The sequence below is a fragment of the Schistocerca cancellata genome, chromosome 4, assembly GCF_023864275.1.
Source record: "Schistocerca cancellata isolate TAMUIC-IGC-003103 chromosome 4, iqSchCanc2.1, whole genome shotgun sequence".
Lineage (NCBI taxonomy): Eukaryota > Metazoa > Arthropoda > Insecta > Orthoptera > Acrididae > Schistocerca > Schistocerca cancellata.
In genome coordinates, this window is record NC_064629.1 from 409,295,121 (window position 1) to 409,313,942 (window position 18,822).

Here is an 18,822-nt window from a genome sequence, read left to right on the forward strand (position 1 = left end):
TGTACATGGCTACAACACTAGGAGAAAGGATGATCTTCACTCTAAAGGTTAAATCTAACTTTGGCTCAGAAGGGGGTAAATTATGCTGCCACAAAAGTCTTTGGTCACTTACCTAATAGCATCAAAACTGACAGATAGCCATATAGCATTTAAAAGGAAATAAAAAGAATTTCTGAGTGGCAACTCCTTCTACTCATTAGATGAATTTTTGGATATAGTAAGTGGGTAATTTCCCCACCCCCACCCAAAAAAAATTAAAAATATCAAGTGTCATGTAATATTTTGTGTAATGTAATATCTTGTATAGACACCTTTTATTAACCTGACGCATTCCACATCATTATTAAGCATCGTATTCATGATCAATGGAACAACTACTAATTTAATCTAACAGATACACCACTGGACCTCCTCCTAAGTGCTCAGTGCTCTTCAGTGAACTCCACTGTCAGATGGTAAACTGTTCTTTGCTACACTCAACAAATTGCATCATGAGAGACAAAAACATGGATCTTTGGCCGTGCGTTGCTGACACTCCAGCGTTACTTCACGCTGCCAAGCACAAATTTGCTGTCCTATGTTTGCACTAGCCACACCGCATGTCTGCCTCATTGGAGGATGCCAGTGTACTTCCAGAGCCTGTCTGTAGTGAATCTGAATGGGTTAGTGACATGCTGTATCCAACTTCAGTGTGCGATTCTGACAGTGTGCCCACTGCTCCGCCCAGTGACACTGCTCTAAAAGGCAGCATATTTGTGGCCACAGATGTGCACCCTACTATCAAATCACATGCAGTTTGTGCTGTTCGCAGTGGTACTGTTTACATATAAACACTACACCCAACCTGTCGATCAGACATAAACCTCGACACTTCCCTCCCTACAAACTTAGAGCAGTGAAGGCTGCTGTGGACAAACTATTGGAGGCAGGCATTGTCCACCCATCAGACAGTCCCTGGGCATCCCCTATAAGGTTCATTTTAAAGAAAGACAAATAGTGGTGCCTGTGTGGTGACTACCAGTGGCTCAGCCATCAAACTATTAGACAGCTACCCAGTCGTTAACTTACAGGACCTCGCTCAAATGTTAGCTGGCACCAAAATATTCAGCATTAATGGCTGTAAAACAGTGTACCTCCAGGTTCCCATGGGGCAAGGGAACATACCAAAGACAGCAATAGCTACACCTTTCAGACTCGTTGAGCTTTTGTGTATGCCTGATGGATTGAAAGGCACCACAGAAACGTGGCAACATTTTATTGACACAGTTTTGTTGAGTCTACCATTTTGTTATGCCTACATAGACAACACCTTCATATTCTCACTGTCAGTGGGAGAGCATGAGGCTCATTTACAACAAGACATACACAGTCAAGCTGCCTGTGGGGTCATCATTAATGAAGACAAATATCAATTACGGCAAGCACACGTGGCACTCACCGGCCACCACGTAGATGCCTCGGGCATCTGCCCGACATCAGAGAAGACCGACCAGATATGTCTCTTGTCACCTCCCTCCACCTACAAAAAGCTACGCAGATTTTTAGGCATCATAAATTTCTACAGGAGGAGACATCTCGCACGCAGCTGAGACTCTGCTTCCTCTGACTTGAAGTCCTGCATGGGAAGAATACTGCAGGAAAATGCTGCCTCGAGTTGAAACCTCCTATACAATCCACCATTGATAATATCAAGGATGACTTACAGTTCACAACTACACTGGCTCATCCGTCACCTGACGCCCACCTTACTATAACAACAAACATGAGTGACCTCTCTAACGGTGCTGTGTTACAACAGGAGGTAGCTCAAGTACCCCAGCCTCTGGAAGTTTTCTCTTGTAAGCTTCCAGATAGGCAGTGTAAGTGGTCAACCTTTGGCCATGAGCTACTCACCATCTATGAGGCCAGGGTGTCTGTGGGGTGATACAGCAACTATACGTCACCTCTGACTGACAAAGTAAACATTGCTGACCTGTGCAGTAGAGTGAACATTATTTGTGACAGTTTAATGTGTGTTCTGACTGGTGTAGACGACAATGTAATTTTGTCCAACAATAAAGTAATGGTTTGTTGTCCACACTCTATGCGCCGTTTATTTTGTATACAGACCCACTAGTACCACATTTTGTACAGTTCTGCAGTTGCACATCTAAGGGTACTACACCGGTAAGTGTAATTACATTACATTAATACTTGGTACATCAATCATGAAGAAGACACTTTCTAATGATGCAGAATATGTCAGTTTAACATAAGATTTCTTTACATGATATAATTTTCTTAACAGTTATTATTACATACTTGAAAATTCATCTATTGAGTAAGATTTTTCATTCAGAAATTCTTTTAATTTTGTTTTTAAGGACTGGTTGGCTATCTGCAGACTTCTAATACTATGTGGTGAATGACCAAAGATTTTTACGGTAGTATAATTCACCCGTTTTCTGTGCCAAAGCCAGCTTTAACCCAGAATAGTGAAGTTCATCAGTTCTTCTAGTGTTATAGCTATGCACTTTGCTTTTTTTAAATTGGGATGGATTATTAAAAACAAATTTCATAGATGAATATATGTATTGCAAAGGTATTGTGAATATCTCAAGTTCTGTAAATAAATGTCTGCAAGGTGATGTCGGGTGGGCTCCAGCTACTGCTCTGATTACACACTTTTGTGCAATGAATACTTCTTCTCTTAATGATGAATTAACCCAAAATATGATGCCATATGAAAAGTGACATAGGAAGAGTAGCCAAGCCAAATGTTTCAGCAGATCATCAATGTGTTTCTTCCAGTTCCATTTCTCATCAGTGCACACACCCAGAAATTTTGAATATTCTGTCTTAGCAACTGATTTCTATTAAAAGTATTTACTGTATAAAATGTATGTTTGACCATCAGCTGCTTCTTTTTAAACCAAAATAACAATCATTTGTCATGGACCATCTTCACAGATAAGGGTTAAAATGGTCAAAGCCACTACATTACATTTGTCATTACTTCAATAATGTGTAGGGCATGTCATGAAATCGATATGACATGGGACTTCAGAAGGAAACATACTAAGTGTATGCAGAGCAATACTGAAGAGAAGATCCCTGAAGATGGTGCATGACTGAAACCAGAGGATATTTGGGTTTAAAATAGCAGCTGATGGTCAAATGTGCATTTTATACATTACTTGGCAGCTGTTGGTAGTCACCTTCCAATAATATCTCTATCAATGGTGTTACGCTATTTACTGTACAGAACTGTGTATACGCTGTTTTTCTCAGCACCTCCCAGTTACAGGATTCTGCTGGTTTTTGCAGACTGATTTCAACCTTCTGCATTCTTCCAGTTAAATATGTATTAAACCATTTGTGCACTGTCCCACTCACACCACAGTGCATAAGCTTATCTGGAAGAATTTAAATATTCACTCAGTGATAAGTGTTTGAGAGATCACAAAATACCCCAGTTCTTGACGTTTGGTTATTCACAGGATTTAATAATTGATCAGTGAAAGCATGTATAGCATTTTCTGTTGAAAAACCTTTCTGAAAACCAAATTGACATTTTGTTAGTACTTCATTTTTACAAATATCAAGCTGCTCTTGAATACATTACCTTTCTAGGAATTTTGCATAAAGCTGTCAGAAGTGAGAATGGACTGTAGTTGTCAGCAAAACTGCCCTGTTTCAGTGAGCTGCCACAAATGTGGCTGGGAATCCTACTTATCTGTTGGGAACAAGCTTTTGTACCAGACATACTTCACGTGCTTCTGGACTTCTTAATAACCTCTCTTAATACAGTGCATAGTTATTATAAAGTTTTACTGTTTCTGGATCACTACTCCATCTAACTATCACATTCCAATTTTATGTTTGTAAGACATTTTTACCCCTTTAATAAGTCATAGCTTTTTAGATGGTTTCTTACAATTACGTTTCAATGTCTTCTTAGGGGAAACTGTTTTCAAATATACTGACAAAGGCATCATGAAATAGATTAAATTTTAAATTAGCATCAGGTTCCCTGAACATCTCAACCTGATTTAACTGTTGCAAACTTTCCTCAAAATTTACAGTTGGTAAATCATTAATTGAACACACTATTTGGGAGGACTGTTTTGCATTACTGTATGGAGCTATGTCATATACTGCAGCTAGCTATGCATCATGATCAGACACCCCATTCTTAACAGGAAAAGCTTTTATTTGATTAAATTTGTAAAAACATTATCTGTCAGACTCGCTCAGAAAATATAAATTGAAATCCCCACAAATAATTTGCTTCCCCCTGTCTGACACATAGCACAACAAAGAATAAAAGTTTTTCTGAGTTAGCTGAATATTTTCCAGTGGACCTATGCACAGCTAAAATTATAAAAGTGACATTGTGCTTCTATATGTTGCTCTACACAACTTTTTATTTTCTAAATTTTTCACACTACGATAAATTTAATATATATGACAACTCCTCCTCCTCTCCATAGTCTCTCTACTTATATGTGCTGAAAGCTTATATCCACTTAAATTTACCTTCCACATACGTGTAACTTTATCAAGTTGAGACAGGCATAATGCATCTATACCACTCTGTTTTTAAATGAACAAGCAGCTCATGTACTTTGTTTTGTAATCTCCTGATATACTGATGCGGTATACTAACATTATTTATCACTGTACTTTTATGAGAATATTGTGATATTTTAACATCTCTAATTCATGCCTGTCTGAGCTTCTCATTAAGCTTAATTTCATTCAATGTTGAATCATTGGACACTGATCTTAATGTAGAGGATAGAGGTACTCCCATGAGTTTGTGCCGCCCCCCCCCCCCCCCCCCAATTTAAAGATAAGATTTTGCTATTGTCCCAGCCAATTTACACTTCCTTTTCATGTTGAGATGCAGGCCATGCTTTGTGAAGTCCCACCTACCAATAGCATCAACAGGAATCAAACATATGCCTCACAAAATAGCTGCCCAAAGCAGCTGATCTAGCTCCATATCCTGACAGAGGTGTTCAACTGGGGCTGATCGTACCACATGAAAACAGGAACCAAGCCAACATTTGTATGGTTAATTGCAGATGCTATTTTTACTAGATCACACACAATATTGTAGCCCTGATCCCTATCAGTACTATTTCCTTCTCCACCAACTGTTAAAACATGATCCTGCTGTGTAAAACCGGTGCACAATGATCCTACTGACTCGTCTCTTGGCACGCCCCCTTATCTCTTGGCACTCCCCCTATCACTTGGCATGCAAATAATAGCTAGGGTGCAAACTTCAAAATTCTTGGGTGTTCATATTGATCGAGAGTTTCAACTGGAAAAAGCACATTTTAGAACTCCTAAAACAAGTAAGTTCAGCCACATTCGCACTTGGAATTATTGCAAATCTTGAGGTGAGACGAATTGGTAACTTGCCATACTTTGCATATTTTCATTAAAAAATGTCGTATTGAATAATGTTATGTGGCTAACTCATCTTTTAAGAAAGGAAGCCTTCATTGCTCATAAACCTGCTGTAAGATTAATATGTGGTGATCACCCATGATCATCTTGTAGGCATATGTTTAAGGAGTTGGTCATTCTGACTACTGCTTCACAGTATATTTGTTCTCTCATGAAGTTTGTTGTAAATAATCCAGTACAGTTCAAAAGGAGCAACAATGTACATAATTACAATACCAGAAGGAAATATGACATAAATTACTTGGCATTAAGGGAGTCTTTAGCGCAAAATGGGGTGCATAGTGCTGCAACAAAAGTTGTTGATTGCTTGCCCAGTGATGTAAAATGTCTGATCGCAAAGTAAAATTTGAAAACAAATTGAAAATGTTTCTCCTTGACAACTTCTGCTATTCCATAGAAGAAATTGTTACAGTAATCTGTAAAAGGTGGTGGGTAGGAATTACTTACTCACATCTGTATATTTAAAAAACTTCTAAATGCACATCATCTACAAATTAATTTATGATGTGACTGTAAAATGATTCATTCTGTATCATTAGGATTTATTGTGCAGAATGATCCATGGAACATGAAACTAACAAACTCCTTTTGTAAGACTTAAGAGTCAAAAGAGAAATGGAGGTCCTGGTGCCTAAAGAGCAGTGTATCACAATCAAGGTGACAGTGGAAAAAATAAAGATCATTCATAAAGAAGTTTTCAACAGTTTGCTTGACATTTTGAAGAAATGATGGTCACCACCTGCTGCTCAGCTCGTCCTGCACATCACACATTGACACATCTTGCTTCTTTGAAGTGTCAGATATTGCCTCTCTCTACTTTTACCATTTTCTCCTGACAAAACACCCAGTGTGTTCCTCCCCTTTTCTTAAATGAAGAAACTATTGAATGGCAGGCATTTACAGAATGACAGGTGATTTTCAAGGTGGAATGATTCTGTAACAGCCATACAAAAGTGAATATGTAGCCAATATGAATATGTAGCCAACAAAAGTGAATATGTAGAAGAGGAATAAGACATAACAAAGTTTCAGGATCTCAGCTCAATTTTTTTGACATGATAATGAAAAATTTGCCCATCTCTTGTAGCAATTAAAAAAAAATGTTACTTATGAAAATTGAGCAATACAGGAACAACATCTCAAGGATGTTACTGGTAAGATGATTTAGTAATAGACAGTGATTTAGATTCCACATCTAGTTTCAGTATCAGTATGGTGCTCTGGTCTCCAACACTTGGGCTTTGTACTCTGGCCACAGCTGCATGTAAATATCGCGGCCCCACACTTGTCTGTTCTGGCTATTCTATGAAGCCCTCAATATGTGCCATTAATAGTAGAGTAATTGTCTTTATCAGTGTCAATGAAATTCACCAACAGCTGTGTATCTTAACATGTTATTTTATTTTATTTTATTTTGAAGGCTACCAGTTTCAGCATTTCACTATGCCACATTCAGGCCCCATATGCATCTCTCCAAATAAATGAAAATGTCATGTAGACCCATAAATCTCTGGATGTCATGTGTTAACACTAGTGCTTCATTCGAAGACCTGTTGTCAAGTCTTTGTATGAAGCCCTACTGTAACTGTTCAAAAAAAACATGAAATATTGTAAACAAACTTTCTGCAATCACACAATAAACATGTGTACTAAATTCCCTTGTTATATATAATTTTTGAATGGTAAAAAACATACCATTTTGTGGGTTCCACGTGACTCTCATTAGTGAAATTCTGGGGAAGCGTCACCAAGAAAGGAGAGAAAAAAAAAAATCAGGAAACCACAGATAAGATGAACTGACAACTAAAAGGAAAGCAGTTTTCAAGGTCTTTTGATTTGTCTTGGAGAGGTAGTCACCCTGTGATAAGGTACATTGCGTGCAGCAAGAAAAATCGTAGGTACTGTTTCAACAATGTTGTGTGAGTGTGTGTGCATTTCCATGTTCTGGAAGATTTCACCATCTACTGCAGCGCACAGCATACATGTTTCCTGGAGCGCTGTCTTCAGCGTTGTCTTGACTGTCTTTACTCCTGGAGTGTCGCCAATGGCTTCCGTTTTTCTGCCGAGAAGACGGTCTGTATTAACTTCTGGCGCTACAAATAGTTTCTCCCACCTTCCTTACATCTCGATCCCGTTGCTCTCCCATTCGTGGAGACAACAAAATTTTTAGGTCTTACATTTGACAGGAAACTTAGCTGGTTTCCACATGTGTCATATTTGGCTGCCTGTTGTACCCGTTCCCTAAATGTCCTCTGTGTTCTTAGCAGTACGTCGTGGGGAGCAGATCGAACTGTCCTACTTTGCCTATATCAGTCGATCATCCGCTCAAAGCTGGATTATGGGAGCTTTGTATACTCCTCTGCACAGCCGTCCATCTATACAACTCTATACTAGTCCCGTCGAGAGTCTTCATGCTGAAGCCGGTGAATTGCCAATAACCTACCGGCGTGATATACTGCTTTGTCGGTATGCCTGTCGGCTTTTATCAATGCCCGACCACCCGTCTTACCGTTCCTTTTTTGACGACTCTCTCGACCGTCAGTAAGGGTTGTATGTATCTGCCCTGCTACCCCCCTGGAGTCTGCTTTCGTCACCTCCTTCAGCAACTTGATTTCTGCAACCTTTAGAGTGGGCAAGAGCCAAACGCCACCTTGGCTCCAGGCTCAGGTTCGCGTTCACCTTGACCTCAGCTCGCTCCCAAAGGAGGTTACCCCAGCTTCGGTATACCGCTCGTGGTTTGTCGAACTTCGTTAGAAGTTCATTAATATGATCTTCATTTATACAGATGGCTCTAAGACCAATGACGGCGTCGGGTGTTCTTTTAATGTCGGGGCACACAGTTTCAAATACCAGCTCCATGGCCATTGTTCGGTCTTCACAGCTGAGCTATTTGCCCTCTATCAGGCTGTTCTTTACATCCGCTGCCACCGATATTCTGCTTATGTCATCTGCTCTAATTCCCTGAGCGCCATCCAGAGCCTCAGTGATCTGTGTCCGGTTCACCCTTTCGTGCACTGGATCCAACGCTCTCCTCAGCAGCTGGCGGACGACGGTTCTCCAGTTACCTTTATGTGGGTTCCTGGCCATGTCAGTATCCCTGGGAACGAAGCTGCAGATGCTGCAGTCAAGGCTGCAGTCCTCCAGCCTTGGACAGCTTCTTGTTGTGTGCCTTCATCTGATTTTAGCAGGTTCATTTGTCAGCGCATTTTATCGCTGTGGCATGCCGGTTGGTCTAAACTTACTGAAAACAAGCTTCGGGCCTTGAAACCTCTCCCCACGGCTTGGACGACCTCTTCACGTCCTTCTCGGCGGGAGGAGGTTGTTTTGGCCCGGTTAAGGACTGGACACTGCCAGTTCAGCCATCTTCATATGCTGACGACTGCACCGGCGCCGTTCTGCCCATGTGGGCAATTGCTGACAGTACACCACATTTTAACGTCCTGTCCGAATTTTAACACACTGCGCATTGATCTTGGCCTGCCATGTACTCTGGATGAAATTTTAGCAGATGACCCAGGAGCAGCTGCTGGCGTTCATTTTATCCACTTGACAAACCTGTCTAAGGACATTTGATTATGCTGTTTTCGTTTAATCCCTTGCCTGTTAATGTGCCTTTTATAGTGTTGTCCTTTTTAGTTGCTGTTTTAACATTGTGCCTCGCAGTGCATTCATAATTTAGTCTGGGCGCTAATGACCACTGTAGTTGTGTGCCCTAAAAAAAAAAAAGAGCTGTGGGGTACAACTTACATGCTTGTTTAGTGTCAAAACATCTTGAGTACCTAATGCCAATAACCTCACTCATTGGTGTTTACATATGTGACAGTAAATTATATGCCCTTCTAGGATGAGGCTGGTGCAGCTGCTATCCTATCAGTAGAACTAGATGATCATCTTGGAGGGTCTCCTGTCCAACACCGTGAGGTGCAGGATCATGAATCTCAGCTTTTCTTGTCCTACTTCAGAGCTGGTAAGTGAATCATAAATACATAGAAAAAATTTAACACAGGGTTAGTTAACTGGTTCATTAGTCATTATTACAGTTTTGATTCATTGTTAGTCTCGTTTAAGTAGCCGTTGGCTGAATTTGTGAAGTGTAAATTTGTATTTGAATGAGCCCTGATGTTTACATAACATTATAAAGTCTGCAAAATGAAAAAAAATTCACGTTAATTTATGATCACAGCTCATATGTTCCTGACTATCTAAGGACTTTTCAAATAGAAGAGAAAAGACCAATGTTTCAGTTGAGTGCTTTCTACTAAAACCACAATGTGATTTCATTAATATTTTAGATTTACATAGGAGATCAGAAAAAAAACAGTGGTTTCACTCTATCAATTTTTGACAATATTGAAAAGTTCAGATGTATGAGAGATTTACAAACCAAGTCAGTCACTCAGAGATTGTGTGCACATACACTTACAAGATGTGGTAGGTTACCTGTTCCTAATAAGATTTAAGAATTTAATAACGTGATTCCTTGTTGTATTTCCTGTATATTTGTTGGTGTGAGAAATATTTACCAGCTGAATTCTGTATGTCAGGTGTGGGATTTTCATGGGTTATATTGTAACAGATAAGATTTTTTGCGGTATTTACAAAACAACAGTTCAACACAGTAAATGATAATTTGTGATGATTAATTTGTTACTTCCTGTGTCTGTTTTTACATCATGCCAAACAGCTTCGATTTTGTTAGCTGTTTTTCTTATATATGTAATTTTCCAGTATTTTGGCGTTTTTACCACCTTCCTGAGTATTGTTTTATAGTTCTTAAAGCATCTATTGAATTCAGGTGTTGCGAGACTTAGCTTAGTAATTCTGTATGGGGAACATTTCTGTGCACAAGATTTTCTAATGCGTGGAGTGATCTGGTTGCTTGTGGAAGTGGGTTTTGATGTAGTTTCAAGAAGAAATGCTACATCAAAGTGATATATAACTGTATTGAAACAAACAAGATCATCAGTTACTTTTGGTTGCTGTGTTTGTGTGATGTCAGTTCTTGCATCTTCCACCAGAGGTGCTGGGTTTTGGTTTATTCTGTGTGTGCAGTGTGATGTTCCATGGGTGTTAAATAGAACAATAGTTTCTCGGCATTGATTCAGTTTTGTCAAACTCTTCTCTATAGTGCTGATTACCAAGTGTGCAATTGTAGTTGTTTGGACAGTCAACACCTAGTTGTGCCAACATTAGTACCCTGACATGATCTCAGAGTACACCTTCGGTCCACAAAACCAGAAGAAACAGATAAAGATTGGCTCACAGATAAGGTCAATGCTCTTGACTGAATGGATTGGTCCCCCCACCTCCCATGCCACCCAGGCAGCTCACCACTCTTTGGTGGGTTCATGCTTGACTACCACGGGACCCCCGCCTTTGCAGCATTTTTTTTTCCTTTCCGTGCTGCATGTCTGTCCTCTTGCTATTCTTCTTCCCTTCCCTTGGGAATATGTCTAGGGTGTTATTAGGAATGTTCTGCATTGTCTGTCGCTGATGTGAGAATGGTCTCACCTTTATTTTTTGCACCCTTTTCCTTTCTTTTTTTTCCCTTCTCCTCTCATGCCTTTCCTTCGGCGTTTGGGGCTCCTGAAGGCTATTCCATGCGTCTGACATGTAATAGGTGACTGGGTAATGTGTAATTCCCAGCCCCAGGTTCACAGGTAGGGTTTGCATGTACTCCCTAGTACAGGCCAGGCCTAGGGGGAGTTGTTTGCCTGAGCTCCCAAATTGCTGATTGGTCCCTCATGTCAGGTGTTCAGGAGGTGTGAACAGTCACCTAAGGCAGGTGTGCCCCCTTGTGAAGGGGCCCCCCCAGTTGGAAGGAGCACTCATAGAGATTTTCTCACAACGAGTCAATGATCTTCACATTCAATACCTATGAAACAGAAATGTAATGAGGGTAATGATTCAAAGGCCCTTCCCGCTGCTCCATGGTTCCTTATGGTCTCATGTACTGAAGACAGTCAATCCTTCACCATGGTAAACCCATTTATTATTCAGAAAGGTGTTGATGCAATTGCCGGCCCTGTGAAATGCTGCTATGGTTTATGGAATGGCGCTTCGCTTTTGGAGACTACTTCTGATTCTCAAGCACAACAACTGCTTGCTGCCTCGCTTCTTTACGGCTACCCTGTTGGTGTCGAGGCCCATAGAACTTTGTATTCTTCCCGTGGTGTAATTTACACCAGGCTGCTCGACGGTCTGAGGGCGAAATCCAATCTTACATCTCTGATCAGGGTGTCATTGCCGTCTATCGTGTAATGAAAAAGGTAGATACTTCCGTAGTGCCCACACAAGCTCTTCTTCTCACATTTGATAGTGTGGTGCTTCTGTCCAAGATCAAAGCAGGCTATGAAATTATCACAGTCCAGCTGTACATTCCAAACCCAATGCACTGTTACCAGTGTCATTGTTTCAACCACACTAGAACATCTTGCCAACATCCAGCCAAATGTGCAACCTGTTGTAGGGATGTGCATGAGGGAGATTGTCCACGTCGTCCCCGCTGTATCAACTGCAATGGCGATCATGCTGCTGACTCTCGGGATTGTCCCCTGTGTCTTGATGAGCAGGCTGTCCAAGAAATCCGGGTAAAGGGAAAATTGCCTTACCCAATCGATTATAAGTTACTGGCTCCTTGCAAAGAATGCATTCTCCCGTCTGGCACCTATAGTTCCATTCTTGTTACCCTCGCTCTACGAAGGATATGGCCATGCAGACATGCGACCTCCAGTCTCCAGTCCAGCTCTGGAGTTTGTGAAATCGCCCAGTGTTGAGGTAGCATTGCCATCGCCCCACCCAGCTGTGCAACAAGCCATCAAACTCTTGCCTCAAGGGACAAAGCCACCAGCTACACAACTAGTAGGCTGGAAGGGACAGAAGAAGTACCCCCATGAAGACTTCTTCTGTCCCTTCAGCCAAACAACTCCCGAGTCTTCCTCTAACCAGAAAGGCTTGAAGAAGTCCATGAAAGGTAAACAGTCTTCTCCTTTGAAGAGCCTGCTTGACGGTGTCGCCACGTGATACCATAGCCTGGCCGGCCTCTGTGTCACCGGTGCACACCACAAACTGTTTTTTATGTGTTGGACTCCACACAGACTGACTGCACAAGCAAGCCGATGCTTCTCTGGACCCCCATGGAGCAAGATCCTCCTGCTTCTGTGCTCTGTAGTAGTGACTCCTCACAGGCTGTCACTCAACAGCCGCCGAGGTGAGACCTCTACATCTGTTCCTCATCATGGCTCTCCTCCAACGGAACATTCATGGCCTTCAGTCCCACAAAGAGGATTTATGGCTGCTTTTAGCATCACAGGGTCCCCTTGTACTCCGCCTTCAGGAAACGAAGTTGTGCCCTCACAACCACTTAGAGCTTTCACATTTCTTACTGATTTGTTTTGACTCCCCCTCCCCAAGGTCGGCATTCCATCTCATGGGGATGTCATGCTGTTCATATGGGATGACATTTGTAGTCAACCCATCTCCCTGACTATCCATCTTCAAGCTGTTGCAGTGCACCTCCCCCCTCCCCCCCCCCCCCAACTTTTTCCTTCTGTAGCATTTATGTCCGTCTGTCACTTGATGTCACCAGGGCAGACTTCCTTCAGCTTATTAGGCAGCTGCCTCCCTCATTTTTGCTACTTGGTGACTTTAATGTGCATCATCCCCTTTGGGGTTTTCCCAGAACCTGTCAGATAGGTGCCCTCTTTTCTGATCTTTTTAACCAAACTAACCTCTCCTGCCTTAACACTGGAGCACCTACTTTCCTTCACATTCCTTGCACATCTATTCCCATTTGGACCTGTCCTTCTGCCCTGCCCACCTTGCCATTGTCTTCCCTGGTCCGTTCTTTGACACCTTCTTGAGCGACCATTTCCTGTGTGCTATCCGTTTGCAGACTCCTACCCCTCCATGTGCATGTCCAAATGGCAGCTTTGTAAGGCTGACTGGCAGCTTTACTCTTCCCTGGTGACCTTAGAAGAAAAAGATTTCCCCAGTTGTGATGACCAGGTTGAATATCTCACAAATGTTATCCTTACTACTGTAGAACGTTCCATTCCTCGCACTTCCTTTTTACCATGTCGTGTCCCAGTTCCTTGGTGGACTGAGACATGCCACAGTACAGTTCACACATGGAGACATGCTCTCCGTGTTTTTAAGGATCATCCTACGATGGCAAACTGTATTCATTATAAACAGGTGCATTTAAAGTGTTGCTGCGTTCTTCGGGATAGCAAAAGATCTAGCTGGATTTCCTTCACTAGTTCTTTTTAACAGTTTCACCCCTTCCTGTGTCATGTAGGCCAACCTCAGATGGCTCTCTGGACCAAGATCCATTCCCCAATTTCTGGCCTGACAGTAGGAGACAATGTCATTGTGGACCCTATTGCTATCTCCAACATCTTGGGCCACCATTTTGTGGACATTTCAAGCTCTTCCCACTATCACCCTGCCTTCCTCCATTGGAAATGAGCAGAGGCGGCTTGAGCAATACCATTCTCTTCTTAGAATTGAGTGCTACAATGCTGCCTTCATTATGAGGGAGCTAGATCGTGCTCTCAGTTCATCCTGATCCTCCACCCCAGGGCCAGACCCCATCCACATCCAGATGTTGCAGCACCTTTCTCTTGTGGACAAGCACTTTCTGCTTAACATGTACAATCACATCTGGGCAGAGGGCACATTTCCTGGATGCTGGCATGCTGTCATAGCTATACCTAAGCCTGGTAAGGACAAGAACCTTCCTTCTAGCTACTGCCCCATCTCTCTTACCAGCTGCATTTGCGAGGTGATGGAACATAGGATTCATACCCAGCTGGTATGGTGGCTAGAGTCCTGCAATTCACTGACGAATGTACAGTGTGGATTTTGAGTGTGGTTTTCTGCAGTTGACCATCTCGTTACTTTGTCCCCCCATGTCATGAATGGTTTTCTGTGGAAATCCCAGACTGTGGCCATGTTTTTCGATTTGGAGAAGGCCTAAGACACCTGCTGGAGAATTGGTATCCTCCGTGCTCTTTACATGTGGGACTTCCATAGCCGCCTGCCCTGTTTTCTTCAGGCATTTTTAAAAGACCGGGTTTTCAAGGTGTGTGTGGGTTCTGCCTTGTCAGACACCTATATCCAGGAAAACAGTGTGCCTCAGGGTTTCATCCTGAGTGTCGTCCTCTTTGCTATCACCATTAACCCTATAATGGCCTGTCTCCTGCCAGGCATCTCCAGTTCCCTTTTTGTTGATTATTTTGGCACCTATTGCAGTTCTCCATGGACCTGTCTCACTGAGCATTGTCTTCAGAAATGTCTTGATCATGTTTACTCCTAGAGCATTAACAATGGCTTTCGCTTTTCCACTGACAAAACTGTCTGTATGAATTTCTGGCAATGCAGTTGGTTTCTCCTGCCATCTTTACATCTTGGGCCTGTTGCCCTTTCATTCGTTGACACTTCTAAATTCCTGGGGCTCATGCTCACACTCTTGGTCCTCCCACGTGTTTTACCTGGCAGGCCGCTGTACATGGTTCCTCAGTGTCCTACAAGTCTTCAATGGTACTTCCTGGGGTGCTGACTGAACCACCCTCCTCTGTTTGTACTAGTCCCTTGTCCATTCGAAACTTGACTATGGGTGTTTTGTTTATGCATCTGCACATCCATCCCTCTTAATGCCGTCTCAACACTAAGTACCATTGTGGCATCTATTCGGCCATGGGCTTCTTTTACACTAGCCCGGTAGAGAATCTTTATGCTGAAGCTGCTGAACTCCCAATGTCCTACTGTTGTGACTTGCTCCTCTGCAGGTATGCATTCTGTCTGTCTGCCATGCATGGCCACCCATCCTATGCCTCCTTCTTCGATGATTCCTTTGATCGCCAGTATGGGGCATGCCCCTTTTTTCTGTTACCTCCTGGAGTCCACTTTCGGCAGTTGCTATGGCGGCTTAACTTCACACTAACTGCAACTTTCCCAGTGGGTGTGTACCCTTCACCACCTTGGCTTTGTGAAGTGGCCCCTGTTAACCTTGGCCTTAAATTGCTTCCTAAGAACACTACTCCAGCCTTGGTCTATCACCTTCAGTTTCACAACCTTCGCATGAAACTTTGTGATAGTACCTTTGTATATTCTGATGGCTCTCGTACTGATCGTGGGGTTGGGTGTGTCTTCAGTAATTGGCACCCATGTCTTTCGATATCAGCTTCCAGCACACTGCTCCATATTTACAGCCGAGCTCTTTGCCCTGTATCAGACCACGGAGTACATCCGGCGACACAGCGTGTTCTGTGTCCTCTGCTCAGACTCTCAGTGCCCTTCAAAGTCTATGTGCGCTGTACACTGCCCATCCCTTAGTGCAACAGATCCAGGAAAACTGTCACTTGCTCACTCTTGGTGGAGCCAGTGGGATGTTTGTGTGGGTTCCTGGTCATGTCAGTCTCCCAGGAAACGAGGCTGCTGACACTGCTGCCAAGGCTTCAGTCCTCGTACCTCAGCCCGCGAGTTCCTATATTCCCTCCAATGATCTCTGTGTTGTCCTCTGTCAGGAGGTGGTGTCCCTTTGGCATTGCTAATGGTCCTCCCTTCATGGGAATAAGCTCCAGCTGTTTACCATATTTACTCGAATCTAAGCCGCACTTTTTTTCCGGTTTTTGTAATCCAAAAAACCGCCTGCGGCTTAGAATAGAGTGCAAAGTAAGCTGAAGTTCTGAGAAATGTTGATAGGTGCCGCCACAACTAACTTCTGCCGTCGAATATATGTAGCGTTACACAGGCATCCTTTGTAGACACAAAGATAAATACTGGCGCCAAAACCTCTGCGTCAATAAATAAAATTAAAAAAAAAAAAAAATTGGAAGACGAGCTTTTTTTCTCCGCCCGAGTTTCGACCACTGCATTTTCATACATTGTCCAACGAAGTAAATACAAATTCCGTATTGTTCATCTTCGAATTTCAATGTACTACGAAAATCCGACTGGTAATACTGGGATTTTTGTCAATATGGCCAACTCTACGTTCTGAATTTTTTCCTACCTGTGAGAAGAGATGGTTGCTAATAGGAACCTGATGAAATGTGAATCACATGCAGTATTCTCTTCACCATAAGAATAATACGAATATAAACATTTTGCCATGTATTCTTTCGTGTTTGCTTCTATCTCATTTAAACCCTGTCTGCCAAATAAACTACGAAACTAGAGTGAGACAACAGCAAACGCGGAAGAATATGCGTATCGTGTCATGTTTATATTCGTATTACTCTTATGCCTAATAGTGATACAGTCAGAAATGAAGCACGGCAACTGACTAGATTTTTAAATCTAAGATGACTAATTTCTGTGCAGAATTTGATGTACTAAAGAAGCGGCCGCAAAGATTTTCAAACTGAGAAAAATTTTCGCCAAACTCTCATTCAGAACATGTTCTATCATACGCAGTCTATTATTTGGTTCTTGTTGATCATTATCAAAGAAAGCAGCAGTGTAAGTAACAACAAATAGCAGTCTCTTGCCATTGTTTCGCTAATGAGACGATTCCTCTCTTTTTTTAATTGTAGGCGGCGGTAGCGCGCACAAAAGCAAGCCATGCCGCGAGCAGCAACAGGCCGTAAACACGCACTATCAGAATACGACAAACAAAGCATAACGCAGTATAGTAATGTATTTTCAGCTTGGAGTGACTGACGTAAACACCTATAACATAGAAAACGGCACTTATTAGATCAAAGCAAAATAAGCAATCGATTCTAACCAGACGAAGCACGTGAAAAAGTAAGGTATCCGTATAAATACGGACGGAGCGCCTGACGCATAGCAATGGCTACCTGGTAAAGCTTAACTGCTAAGCTTTCGACTCGAACCAAACTACTGTAGCTGTATCGTCATTCATTCGACCTAAATTGTGTCTCATATTACAATGGACCAACTTTGTTTCGATTTGGAGGTGCGGCCTAAAACTTCTCTCTCCCCTTGAATTTCGAGTCTCAAGTTTCAGGCGCGGCTTAGATTTGGGAATTTTTTTTTCCTTTATTTCAAGTCTCATTTTTCAGGTGCGGCTTAGATTCGAGTGAGGCTTACATTCGAGTAAATACGGTAAGCCTATCCCAGCGGCTTGGATGAACACCTCTTCACCTTCCCACCGGGAGGAGATCATTTTAACTAAGCTGCATAGTGGGCACTGTCTTTTTAGCCATTGTCATTTGATAAGTGATGCTAGCCCATCACTTCGTACACATTGCACCCAAGTTTTAACTGTCTGCACTTCCTGACAGAATGCTCATTTTTTAACCATTTACATTCCCACGTGGGTTTGCCATCTGAGTTATCGGTCGTTTTAGCAAATGACACCCAAGCTGTCAACTGTGTTTTACTTTTTATCCATCTAAGCAATATGGCAAAGTCCATTTAATTTTTAGTTTTGGACCTCAATTTCTGTATGGTGTTTCCCCCCCCCCCCTTTTTGTGCCTGTTTTTAGCTGTTTTCTAGTATGTCCATTGGGATTTACGTATAGTCGTTTTTTAACTCCTCTCCGTCTTTGTGTTTATAGTTTTGACTTAGGTGCATATGACTCCATTTTTGTTTTTTGTTTTTTTTTTTGCCCTATTGTAAGAAATTGCATAATTGTTCCTCTATAAACTCATTAGCCCTGAGTGGCACAGAGCATCTGCTTTCTGTTTGCTATCACAGGAAGTTTGTAGATCAGCGATGGAAGTGCACTTCACCTTGTGCATACCCAAATGCCAGCAGCAGTCAGACATAGGTGCATCAGATGGCCAATTAGTCTCAGCATTTATTTATCAGTGATTGGAAGGAAGAACGAAAATTTATTTTTGACACTGGTTCAGACTTGTGTACGTATCCACATACCTTAGTGTAAAATTGCCAGTCACAGACTTCATTCTGCCTCTCCAAAGCAAACAATTCATTCATAGTGACTTACAGCACTCGTAGTATTGAGTTGGGACTCGGGACTGCACCGTGCCTTCCCTTGGAATTCATCATTGCTGGCGTCTTGGAACCCATAATCAGAGCAGACTTCCTAGTGGATTATCATCTGCTGTCAAATGTGGTGAATGCAAGACATGACCTCAGCATCACAAGTCTTACCACTGCCAGATTCTGACGCAGTGTAGAAAATACAAAACAGCTAGCTCACCCAAGAGCAGGTTGTAAATACACCAAGCTGCTTGAACAGTTTGCAACTATAACAGGATCTCCTGGTGCTCAGACACAGGTGTGTTAAAATACCATTAATTACATTAAAACAGCTGATAGCCCACCAGTTTTGTGCACACTTACGCAATCGGCTTCCAACCATTGGGTTATCGCAAAGGCAGGATTCAACTCTATGCGCAAATAAAGTAACTTCACCCTTCTAG

The 18,822-nt window shown here is 42.3% G+C and overlaps 1 protein-coding gene across 2 annotated transcripts in view; it reads left to right on the plus strand.

Moving 5' to 3' along the window:
* LOC126184641 (gelsolin, cytoplasmic) overlaps window positions 1-18,822 on the plus strand; it is a 300,473-nt gene that overhangs the window by 220,303 nt on the left and 61,348 nt on the right. For both annotated transcript variants that reach the window (XM_049927119.1, XM_049927118.1), the window contains exon 4: window positions 9,304-9,427. In XM_049927119.1, coding sequence (XP_049783076.1) covers window positions 9,304-9,427 — 124 coding nt within the window. The remainder of the gene's footprint in view (window positions 1-9,303; window positions 9,428-18,822) is intronic.